Source organism: Rhea americana, unplaced genomic scaffold (genome assembly GCF_003343005.1).
Source record: "Rhea americana isolate MKP2758 unplaced genomic scaffold, rheAme1 scaffold_204, whole genome shotgun sequence".
Lineage (NCBI taxonomy): Eukaryota > Metazoa > Chordata > Aves > Rheiformes > Rheidae > Rhea > Rhea americana.
This window is the reverse complement of record NW_028186195.1, coordinates 1,265,617-1,278,013: the sequence shown is the minus strand read 5'-3', so window position 1 is coordinate 1,278,013 and position 12,397 is coordinate 1,265,617. Positions and strand designations below refer to the sequence as shown.

Sequence of the window (12,397 nt, the reverse complement as noted above, 5' to 3'; positions counted from 1 at the left end):
CCGGCACTCCGACACGCGCAAGCGGGGAACAAAAGCCGGGGATCCCGCGGCCCTGGCTCATGGCTGACCAACGCAGGGCCTTAATCCCCCTCCCCATGGCACATACAAAAAAGCAAGGGGTGCTTTGGGGGGCTAATTTGCCAGAGGTGGCAGAGCGAGAGGCTTGTGCCTGTTTTGGTTTTTGTCCTCATTAATTGGTGAGTGACAGGACAAATCACGTTTTAAAGTAACCACATTTAACACCAAGASTTGGGCATGGCCAGGAGCAGAGCGGATGGAAATGTGCAGCATTCAGAAAGGTTAACGGCTTCAGGGKCAAAGGCGCGTGCAGGGATGGGGTGATACAGTAGCACTGCTGTTGCACACTAACACACACAAACACAACACAAACACACATACACAGCAAACACACGTGGATTCAGCCTGCATCTCCCCCCAGAGACGCCCCACACGCTTATCCAGGAGACGCGCTCCGCTCGCAATGGCGCGAGTTCCCTCTTGGTGTGCAGCACGAACGCAGGAGCGGTGCTGCGCACATGACGGACCCAGCTACRCACAACGCACACCCCATCTCCAGCGCTCTTCCACACGCGGCTATTGCATGCTTGTGCCCCAGTAGGCACAGGCTGATGCAGATACGGGCACCCACCACTGCCAAGGCGTTTTCAGATCCTGCACTCTGTCATGYTTTTTTTTTCCCAAGCCCTTTTTATGGTGAGGGCGTCACTTTGCCATGTGTCTAACGTAACCATGGTGGTTGCCAATCATGCAAAACCTCTTCCAAAAATATGTATACAAAATAACTAGGTTTTCTTGGCTCAGCAAGCTGACCTGGCTCCCTGGGGAGTTGTGCGGTCACTAGATCTGACACAGAGGAGATGCAAGCCCATGCCACTGAGGCAGAATGAGGAAAGGGGACAAGTCAGGTCCCCCCTTTTGGAGATGCCCTGAAGCTGGAGCACAAGCCCGAGCCCTTTGCTAGCCTGGACACACTGCTTCCCTGGGCTCTAAGCTGCTAGGAGACTGGCTGTCTTCAGAGCCTTTTGGTTTCTGCTGATGCCGTGCAGTGAATGCCAACTCCTCCATGGCTTTCAACACGTTCATTTTTTAAAATCAAAAGAGGGAAGAAGAAAAAGGTATACCCAACCCTCTCAGGCGTGCGTAGGAGGGTTGGGATTGATTGAAACACCTCCTGCCAAGAGGCTGGAAAGTCCCAGCTTKCTCCCCCCAGTATTTCTCCTGTCTTCTGCAGGCACCCAAGAAACCACGGGAGCATCCAAAGAAAGGGCTTGGCTGCTCCCTGGCAAGGTGCTCTGGCCACAGCTCCGCACTCTCCACCTGACAGCGAGCCTGGCTTCCCCCGCGCGGTGGGTCTGCCCAGCCTCTGCCGCTACTTGCTTTAAGGCATCAAACCTCCGTGACGCCTCTACCATAGGTATATGTAAATATAATGGCTGCTTTCCTCTCTCCTGCTCGCACATGTTGAATACTGTCTCTGCAATGCTGTAGCTAAAGCTGGCAGCTTTCATTCTGTGACACTGCCTTTTCCTTTTACAGGCACGTCCACACAAACGCGGTGTCGGGAACACACGCTCGCGAAGCAGGCTTCTGTGCCAACTATCCTGTTCTCTGTAGCTATTCCTCCCCCTCCCTGCACATCATGCCTCTTACCCTGTAAAAATGAATGAATCCAAAAGTCATCGATCACTTTTAACACAGCAACATCCAGGAAACAGTTCAGACCCTGGTTCCTCGCTTCTGTTAATCTCCTAAAAATGGATTTAGGTCTTGAAGTAGATATTCCAACTTCCTGGGACTTTTATTTGACACTTAATCAATCTGGGTTCTCAGGGCACAAAAGAAAAGCCTTCACAGGGATGTGGTAGCTCTGTCCATAGGCGCATTTAAGTCCATTGGGCAAAGCCCTCCAGGACAGGTGTGAAATGGGATACGTCTGAGATGAGCTGTCAAGACGCAGAGGTTAGTGCAGCCTCTCTTGCAGAGCAACGCCCAAAGGGCTCCCAGGCTGGAGCAGAGCCGAGGCAGGGCACGGGTCCCTGGGGGTTGTCCCCGAGCGCAGCCCAGGCGGCAGCGGGGAGGGGGGCTGCAAGGAGGGCACCCTGGCAAGCAGTGCCAGGCAGCCCCCCTCCACCTCCGTGCTCCTGCCCATCTCTTTCCCTGCAGTACACGAGTCCTGTCCCCATCCTGGAGAGAGATTTTACCCCTGGGCAGCCCTCGGCACTCACAGGAAGCCTGTTTGGACAACAGGACCCTCAAAGTGGTGCACACCCCAGGGAGGACAGCCAGACAACGCAACACCAGAGCCGTAGAGGATGAAAGCTTTTTGCTATTTTGCATGCAGTGGAGAGCAGAAACGTTTCCAATTATTCACGCTCCTGAAGTGACTCAGCCACCAAACAATTCCCCTTTCTCTCTCATCTTCCTGTGCAATGTGGATTTAGCTCATTTTGATTATGCTCTAATTTCTGCCTACCAGCAGCTCTTCTCCCTTCTCCCTACCTCACCCTTTAATTACCTAGATGGAAGGTGCATCTCCATTATAACCCTGACGCTGGGAGCCAAGCATCACAGAGGCCATGAGGAGCTGGGTTTCTTCTTTTTTTCCCCCACTATAGCTGAGAATTAACAYAGAGCACTTCTGAACCATAATAATGATACTTAGCACATATATAACACCTCTCATCTTCTTAAGTGCTGCACAGATATTAAGTGTAATTAAGCCTCACAGTATCCCTTTTCAGGTAGGTTAAGAGGACCACTGCAAATTGGAGAGAAATCAGAGAGGGACAGGATGATGCAGGAAAGGTTAAGGCTACTGCAGCTTGTGCAGCTGCCAGTCTGACAACCAGAACCATCAACACAGCATAAGCAGGAGGCWTGGGCGCTTGTTGAAATTTGTACCTATTCCCTATTATGCACCCAAAGATCACTTCAAGTCCCTTTTCCTCCCATCCTTATTTTTAATTAAGGCAACAGCTGAGATTCCTTTGGAGTCGCGTAACCCCACCTGGTCTCATTCGTGCAGACACCAAGACGCATGCACCCGAGAGCGTTCCATGCTCAGCATGTTAGCCGCCCTCGAGGTGCTTTCCCTATCGATGGCCRAGGTGCGAAGGGCCAGGGCGCTGCAGGACTAGCAACACAAGCGTCGTACGGCCGCATCCGTGCTGTGAAAGGTCCCGAAGCAGCGGCTGAGGTGTGCTCTCCCTAGCCTGATGCCAAAGCAACCTGGCTCTGGCAGCAAGGCTGCGCGCGTCGGGAGGGCCARCACTCGAGTCAGCCTTGCTGGCAGACGAGCCCTTTCTCAGCAATAACCAGGCAAGCGAGGAGCAAGCGTGAGCTGCCACAGAAAGCGAGGATGGTGCGGTGTTCGGGATGAACTCACCCAGCTTGCTGAGGCCAGAGGCTGCCAAGGGAGGAGTGGCATCACCTTTCCCGGCAAGCCTCCAGGCGCGGGGCAGGAGGCATCCAGCTCTCCAGGAACCGTGCCATGCAGGGTGGCAGCGCGGGTGCCAGCCAGCCTGGAGCACGCCGGCAGCTTGTGGGAGGCTCCTGGAGCCTTCCCCAGCGGCAGGGGAAAGCCCTGCTCTTCCCCGGCACTTCCTTGTCTGCCGCCCTCTCCTCTGCGAAAGCCCTGTGCGAGGGAGGGAAAAGGCGCCCGTAGGCTGCCAGCCGGGGTTCCTTCCTGCTTCGCATGTGCCCAAAAACCGTGCACCTTTACAAACACACACACACACACACACTCTGGCACACGCTGACCCAACCCTGGACACGTGCCAGGAAACACACACATGCCCTTGGCACAAGTGCTCGTGCCCTCACGAGCTGATGCCAGCTTTCACCTAGGCAGACACGCCATTGCAGGGTATGTGCTATGCACTCACCCAGTCYGAAACTGCACACCTCCTGCTGATACCCAGAACGTGCGCTCCAAATAGCAGCCCGCTAGCATACCTCCCAAACTGCTTTTTCTCACCGTGCTCTCTCTGCCTCCCCCAGGACTGCAGCTGCTGGGCTCAGGGAGAGCTTTGCTATGATTGCAGCACCGGCTGTCTCTACCCGCTCCCCGGCCACCTCCCTGCCCAGTAAAGCCGGGGTCTCCTCTCTCCGCTATATGCCCCCAGCCCGGGAGCAGCATGGGGAGCGTCAGTAGCCTCATCTCYGGCCACAACTTCCACAGCAAGCACTGCCGAGCCTCCCAGTACAAACTCCGCAAGTCGTCCCACCTGAAAAAGCTGAACAGGTACTCAGATGGGCTGCTTCGCTTTGGCTTCTCCCAGGACTCCAGCCACAAGTCCAGCTCCAAAAGCAGCAAGAATGAGGACTTCTTTTATATCAAGGTCAGCCAGAAAACGCATGGCTCCCACCGGGCAGACTACACATCACTTTCCAGCGGGGAGCTGGGCAGCCAAGCTGGAACGAGCAGCATGGACTTTGGGACACCCACACCTCAGAAAYTGATGCCCTTTTCCAATCAGCTGGAACTGGTTAGTAGGGGAGAGTGTGTCCCATAGACGTGCGGGTCCTTGTTTTCCCCTGCCCCATGGCAGCTGCTTGGGGCACGGCTGCACAGGGGTCATCTTGGGGCTGGTAGCCAGCTGGTTTGTTAATACAGGGCTGTGTCCACCCTGACAATCCTTGCCCTCACACGGCTGCTGGTTCCACTGACAGGGCTATCCTGGCTTCCGGCCCAGGAGCAGGCTCAAAGAAAATAGCTGGTGCCAAGGAAGTGGGAGCAGAAGGACAGTGGGGAGGTGAGAGCATCCTGCCATCCCCTGCCTTTTGGGGCGTTGGGTCAGCAGTGTAGTCCATATCCTATCAAATTTAGTCATACCATTTTCCATCAAAAGAGGTGGTTCTAGCTGTCAGGTAGTAGCATCCTCTTGAGCTTTCAGCCCTTCTCCTAAGACCCCAGCTGTCGCCACGCTGGGGCCTCTGTCCTTGGGGACAGAAAGAACCGAGGAGAAAAGATCAAGTGGTATCAGTCTTCTGTGCTGACCAGTTCTTCTCTTCATCCCAGGGCACAGAGAAGGCTGCTGTGAGAGCAACAGCCTTCAAACCAGTGCTRCCGCGGTCTGGTGCCATCCTCCACTCCTCCCCAGAGAACGGCAGTCACATCTCCCAGCAGCTGCACCCTCCAGACAAAGCCAAGGACCAAGAGCTCAAGCCCGTGCTGTGCTCTGGTGGGCTGTCCGACTCCGGCAGGAACTCCATGTCCAGCCTCCCGACCCACAGCACCAGCAGCAGCTACCAGCTCGATCCACTGGTCACCCCCGTGGGACCTATTAGCCGCTTTGGGGGCTCAGCCCACAACATCACGCAGTGTGCTGTCATCCAAGATAGCAACATGATGAGCCTCAAAGCAATGTCCTTCTCCGATGGGGGCAACAAGATCATCAACCCTGGCAAAGCCCACCATGCCTCTGAGAAGACCACTTGCATCCGTTCACCCATCTCCACAGATGAGTCCACGATCCAGGAGTTGGAGCAAAAGCTGTTAGAGCGGGAGGGAGAGCTGCAGGAGCTTCAGTTGAGTTTTGAGGAGAAGGAAGTCAGCTCCTGTCAGGTTTATGAAGAGAAGCAGAGGCGCTGCAAGGAAGAGCTGGAGGGCCTCAAGCAGAAATGCAACAGTAAGCTCAAGCAAACTTCACAGAAAACCCAGCGGACACAGCAAGTCCTTCACCTCCAGGTATTCCAGCTGCAGCAGGAGAAGAAACAGCTCCGGGAGGAGCTGGAGAACCTCATGAAAGAGCAAAACCTGCTGGAGACCAAGCTGAGGTCGTATGAGAAGGAGAAGACCAGCTTCGCCCCAGCACTGGAGGAGACTCAGTGGGAGGTAAGCATCACTGGAGCACATCAGAGCACAGCTTCACTGTGCTCTGCAAATGCCAAAACTGCAAATGCCAAAAGCAAAGGATGCACGTGGAATGAGGCGGTAGCATCAGCACCATAGGCAAACCATGYACCTCTTCATCTCTGTACTTGCATTCAATTCTAGCCTGAATGGTCTGAACAGTGCATGCAGGTGGGCAGGCGCATGCACTAAGTGCTGGCTGGAGAAGATACAGCTGTTTAAACCAGAGACAGCTCGTCTGTCACATGGAGGCTCTGTAAGTTGTTACTATTGATTGGCTGGCTCACTACCCCTCTTAGCAACTTAGCACCTCACATCATAAGGAAACAACTACTGCATTAAAAAAAAAAAAAAAGAAAACAGTCATTAAAATAACTTAGCATTTCCAGCCTCCTGCACAAGGTTCTTCAGGCTGGTTGCCCCAAAGGAGCAGTAAAGCTGCCTTCCCGTACGTTAATAGGAGCTACTTGGACTTGTCTTGGGCATTTATTACAGAGTAGTAAAACCTTCCACTCCATGCTTGTACTTAATGTTCTTACTGATTGGGTATCACTGAACAAAGATAGTTAAACTGCTGAAAATTCAGAAGCAAGCCTGTTCACCCACATTAATAAAATAAACAGATATAATTTCATTGCAACTATATAAAGAGAAGTATAGCTATTGTCTTGATGTATTTAGAGGAGCACGTTATTTAACTTTGTTCTTTTTCATCCTTTCAAGGATTTATTATATGATTTTCAGTATTTCTTTTTTATTTGCTCCCAAACTGACACTTCCCAAACCCCCTGGGTATGTTTTCAAATGAATCTGCTCTATCTTTTCATGTTGGTTTCTGAACCATATCAAAATTCCAGCTGCGGCACCTCAGCAAGAGTGGCTGGAAGCTGATACCCCAAAATTTCTCCATGAGCTCTGTATCCAGCAACACTTTAGGACTCAGTTGGATATGTCAATGGGATTTACGTGCTTTGCTCCCAGCTTCAATTTTGCTGGATTTTAGGGTGTAGTTGGGCGTTTGCTTGTGAAACAAGCTTAGCAAGTTTAACTGACCGTGTGAGCCTTCAGCGGTGCTTTCAACAAACACACTGTACTGAGTGTTGAAACAGGGAGCTCCTTTGACACAGTCCATTTCTACATCTCAGCTGAGGGGTGCCAACTTCTTAAATCCTTACGGCTATTTCACAAGCAAACCTCCGTGTAGGCTGGGGATGTTCTTGCACAGAGAGGCACCACAGAAAAGTACAGTGTCATTTCCAGTTCACCCTGAGAGCCTAGGCAAGTTTTCACTCCCTTTGCTGGAGTGCTTTTCTGAATGGTTTGGATGAGATGCAGGATATAAACAGTAGCTGGCAGTATGAAAACTGTGGCCAGAGCCAATTTCTCAGCCAGGATCTCCGYATTCAGAAGCCCAAGCATGCCCTGGCTTTGCTTGCATGGCGTGACTGATCTGCAGGGTGATTTGCTACTGCCTTGGCTGCCGTTGACAGCACATGCTTTTTCTGAGTTTCAACCTTAACTCCAGATGCTGTGTCCCTCCTCACAGGTGTGCCAGAAATCTGGGGAAATCTCTCTCTTGAAGCAGCAGCTGAAGGAATCCCAGACTGAGCTCAACACCAAGACCACTGAGATCCTCAGCCTGAAAGCTCAGCTGAAAGAGGTGAGGGCAAAGATGGAAGGGCTAGAGATGAAAACCCGGGACCTGGAGGACTCTCTGCGCACCAAAGACATGGAGCTGGAGGTGTGTGAAAATGAGCTCCAGCGTAAGAAAAATGAGTCCGAACTCCTGAGAGAGAAGGTAAACCTGTTGGAGCAAGAGATCGTGGACCTCCGAACAGAGCTCACCATCCTCAAGGAGCAGCTGAGTGAAGGCCGGGATGGGGCTAGGTCTGCCTCCAGCTCTGCCCTGGGGATGATGGATGATGCACAGGCCCTGCAGGGAGAGGTGGAGAGGCTGAAAGCAGAGTTGCAGGCTGAGCGGGATAACAACGAGCAGATGACCTGTAGCTTCCAGCACGAGCGGCAGACATGGAAGGAAGAAAAGGAAAAGGTGATTCATTACCAGAAGCAGCTGCAACAGAGCTACCTGCACATGTACAAAAGGAACCAGAACCTGGAGAAGATGCTCCAGCAGCTCGCCTCAGGGGAAGATGGCAAGGAGCCCATTGAGTTGGATATACCCGGTACTGATGTCCCCTATGAAGACATCATTGCCACAGAGATCTGACCCAGGCCTTCCCTCTCCTCTTTGTAGATGGATGTCTCTTCCAGGCAAGAAGTACTTCCTTGCAGCTCAGTTCATACTGAGTGCAGCTTGTACAGTTCAGATGAGCCATGTATTTATTAGCTGAGCTGATTGCCTGGGCAGCTCGTGAGCCCTTCTCCCTTCCCAGTGTTGCACCATGACGGTGCCCTACGCTGCCTGTTGTGTTACAGAGATGAACAAGCAATTTGTGCCAATGCTGATGTGCCCAGCATCTGCCCCTTGTGTCCGATGCATCCTCAGCAGATGCCGTCTGCTCATTTGTAGGATTGAGAAGCCGGAGACAGAGGCAATAAGGGAACAGGACTTTAGCAAAAAATTTTCCTATCAGGTAACAAGATGATGCAAAACTCCCAAGGGCGAACTCTCCCCACAGAGCGAACACCAGAGCAATGAACGTTGGTTCAAATGGAACCTGTGAGTAGCACAGCTCTGGGAATGGGGATGCCACAGCCCTTCCTACCTTGTTCAAGAGGAAATAACCAAAACCACATTTCCACCGCTGGTCCCTGGCCCACAACCTGGAGAAAGCACTAAGCTGCTCTGACATTTACTTTTCTCCAGCTGATTCTGATTTCCAGAGAGCAATGGTAGCCAAGGAGCCAGCCCATAAGGACCAAGAGGATTTGTATCATGCCATTGGTCCAGGCAGTAAATCCTGCTCTGCTTCTTCATTCCTTCAGCTATCCTAGAGTGCCTCAGGAATGACCCTACACACACATGTGCAACACACATGCACATAAACACACACACACACACACACACACACTAATTCAAGCCTACGGAGGGGTAGCAACCTTAGATTTGTAGGGTTGACTCTCAGCTTTTTTCCCCCTCAATGCACACCACTGGAAAGCACCATCTTCTAAAAGGACTAGTGACTATAAAAGCTCACCCCAAGACACTTTCAAAGAGGCCTGGGTTTCCAAAAAGTGCCTCTTGGGAAACAAACTCCTTTCAACTTCATGAAGTTGAACAGCAAGAATGTAAGCAGCCAGAAATCAGCATTTTTTTTTTCCTTAGAAAATAACAAATTAATTGCTTCCCACCTTCTCCCTATCTTTTGGGATTTCCAGCAACCAAAAATGTAGGATCTTTTCAGTTATCACAACAGTGACTCCTGCCCCAGGCTGAGCCAGCATCTGGCAGCAAGCTCCTATCTCGTTACTGCAAACACCACATCGTAACTGCCTTTCATCAATGATCACAGCCCATGTTGAATCCAAGCAGGTTTCCTGCCCTCATCTACAGCTGCACCTGCACTTCCCTCCTGCAAGGCCAGGGATCTTCTCCTAATTTGCACCGTAAAGCATATCCATGGTGAGCCATCGCTCCTGTCTCTGAAGGACAAGCACTTAACATCCCTATTCTCCAGCTGCTAAACAGGTAACTGGATTTAAGGATTAACAGAAATTTTCAAACTGCAGCCAGCCCTGAAGAATCGAGAGTGAAATCAATTTTACTTACCCCAAGAAGGGACTTGGCCCAATGCACACGCAGAAGGCAATGACCCCACACGTTCTCTCGTTTTCTCGCTGTGACTGACTCCCTCCCGCTTTCTTCCCCATCAAACTGGCTGCCTTATTTCCTCCCATGCCATTAAGTCTGCGGGTTTCTGCCGCAGCTGCTAACAAGAGCTGGTAAGAGAAAATGCTCTCACTTTGTTTTCTACTCTTAAAAAATTTCCTCTTGCGTTCAGCAAGTGAATGAAAAGGCTCCACCACAGCAGTGGGCTCCAGCAGAGTCTCTGCACTTGCCGAGGAGCCCTGGGAGYAGCCCCCTTCCCGTACCCCCGCAGCCCAGCACAGGCTGACAGCCGGGAGGGAAGTCACCCGCCACACACCTCCAGCAGATGCCAGACACCCCGCAAGTCAGCTGCTGATGTACGATAACTGATGTCTSGAGGGCCAAGCTTGGCAGGGTGGAGGTTTCTAGCTGGGACCACTTTGTGCCAGTGCAATGGTATTTTTACTGCAATATGTTTATTTATCCACTAGCAAGCTGGGCAGAAGCCCACAAAGCCCTCTCCACCTTGGTTGTGGGGGAGCRTCACATTCCCATCCCTGTTTTCCCCATCAATTTGGCCAAGGGGTCCAAGCCAGGCTGCCTTTGTGCTACCAACCTCCCCCCAGCCAGCAGACTCTCAGCAAAAGGATTTCATATCCCTTGCCCCACTCTAGCCTGACAAACACAAAACTTGGAAACCAGTCTGTGCCTTCTATATCTCCTCCCACAACTAATCCCGAGCCACGTGCCACCCCACAAGTGATCCCTGTCCGGTCATCCCATGCTGGACACACAGCACATGCCCAGCCTGAGCCATCATCTGCTGGAGAAAAGCAAACCTCCAGTCTGGGTTTCAGCCCTGAGGCTCTAGATCGGGGCTAGGTCAGGTCCCTTTTCCTGCAAGCCACAAGGTAGGGGAGCAGTCCCAGCCTTTACCCAAACCTGCTGAAAGGATAATTTAGGAGGACCAAAAGATCAGAGGCAAAAAGAGGACGAAAGACAGCTATCCAGAGCCCAAAGGAAACTCTGCATCCAACTCAGCTCTTGAGAGGCCAGAAGGGATTTTGTGCATCATCCAAGCCATAGACCTTCTCTGAGTGGCTTTGTATCCCCTCCACATCCTGTGTTCAAGTCAGGGCACAGTTATTGGAAACTCTTAAGTGTCAAATAAGTGAGAGGCGCAGAAGGGAGCAGAGCTCTTCCCAACTGCCCTCTTTTAATAGCTCCTCAGAAGGCATTGGCCTTCCCAGGCTTTCCAGCCCTGTTCCTGCCTTGCTCCTGAAGTCAATGGACTCCACTCCCATTGACTTTGAGGGCACCCTGTCCGATTTCCTCGTACACCAGCCCCGTATCCTCACCAACAAGCGCTGTACCATGTGATCGACTGGAGACATTGACTTGCTGCCTTTGCACAACGCTGTGTTTGACCGTATGCATTGCAGATGTGTCATTCCTTGGTGTGACTAACGGCTGTCCTGCCCCACTCCAGGAGAGGCCAGGGTTCAGTCTGTATATATAATTATTTTTCTGCAGGTTTTTTGGATGTTACTTCTGGTGACTGATGTAAACTACTGGTAATTTTATGTTTTTATTTATAAATAAATTTTTTAAAACTTACTTCACACTCTGTAAACAACATGAACTATTTGAAATTTAAGACCAGAAGGCTGGTGGCCACAGTCACAGCTGCCTTTCTGCATAAGGCAGATCTAACTCAGTCCAACACATTAACCAGCACTGAAGGCAAAAGCCGTTAGCACATCGGGCTGGGCCCCGAGGCCCCAGGGGATGGCACACATGAGTTTCAGCTGTCTCTGCCCCAGGGGCAGTGGCTGTCAGCAGGCTTTGGGGGCTGCAGAGCTGCCAGAGCCTGAATGACCTGTCCTGGTCTCCCAGGGGTCTGGGACACATCAGGGGATGGGAACCAGCCCTCAGCTGTAAGCAAGCATTGCTYAAGTTGCACGGTCCAGCACAGCTGCAAGCAGGAGCTGCTAGAGGAAAATTACCAAGGGTAGATTGTGCAGCAGTACATGGAGGTGTGGGGAGACTGCAACACGTTGAGTGTCATTTCAAGGGACGTGCACATGGGCGCGCCCGACCAGTCCGTCRGCCAAGCCCCCTCCTGCATGCTACGTCTCCACGGCGGTCGTCACCAAGCTCTCCTCTGCAYGCAACACGGACGCACCAAAAGTTTGTGCTTTGATGAGGCCCGAGGCGTTCTCGGCTCCAATGTCTGTTAGAGAAGCGGCTGCCCTTCTTTTGAGGGAGGTGGGGGTACGATCATCACCGCTTTGTGGCTCAGAAAAAAAGATTTCTCGTTCCTTTTGCACCCAGAAGACAGATACTTCTAGGGCTCCCAYTGAATTTCCAAAGACAGAAAGGGACAAATCATGATGGGAAACACCAGCAAGGGCCCTGTCTTCCCCATGCCAGAATAATGGTCACATRTTGACTCATTCATGCATATTTCAGGCCTTCTCCAACTCCAAATCCCACTGAGGAAGATAAACCCTCTCTTTGCAGCACTCCCTTCATGTTTTGYACTGCAAGCTGAAAAATTACTGAAGCAAGATGCTGTTCAACCAGCTTTCCCCCTAGTCTGCACTAACACGAGCTCTGTTACTGGCAGAATTCGGCCCCAGCTCCGTGGAAAAGGAGCCGAGACCCTGGTGTCACCTCCCAGRAGCTCTTGCAGCCTCCCCTGGGATTCCCTGTGCTCTGGCTGCTGCAAGGAGTCTCTGATTTTGGCTTGC

General features: G+C 51.9%; 1 protein-coding gene across 1 annotated transcript; it reads left to right on the top strand.

Annotated features, from left to right (window-relative positions):
• The first annotated feature begins 1,419 nt into the window (after positions 1-1,419).
• On the top strand, positions 1,420-9,153 carry LZTS1 (leucine zipper tumor suppressor 1). Its single transcript, XM_085304199.1, has 4 exons — positions 1,420-1,435; positions 4,021-4,508; positions 5,042-5,857; positions 7,422-9,153. The coding sequence occupies exons 2-4, from the start codon at positions 4,158-4,160 to the stop codon at positions 8,100-8,102; spliced, it is 1,848 nt and encodes a 615-aa protein (XP_085160325.1). The 5' UTR covers positions 1,420-1,435; positions 4,021-4,157; the 3' UTR covers positions 8,103-9,153.
• The last annotated feature ends 3,244 nt before the right edge of the window (positions 9,154-12,397 follow it).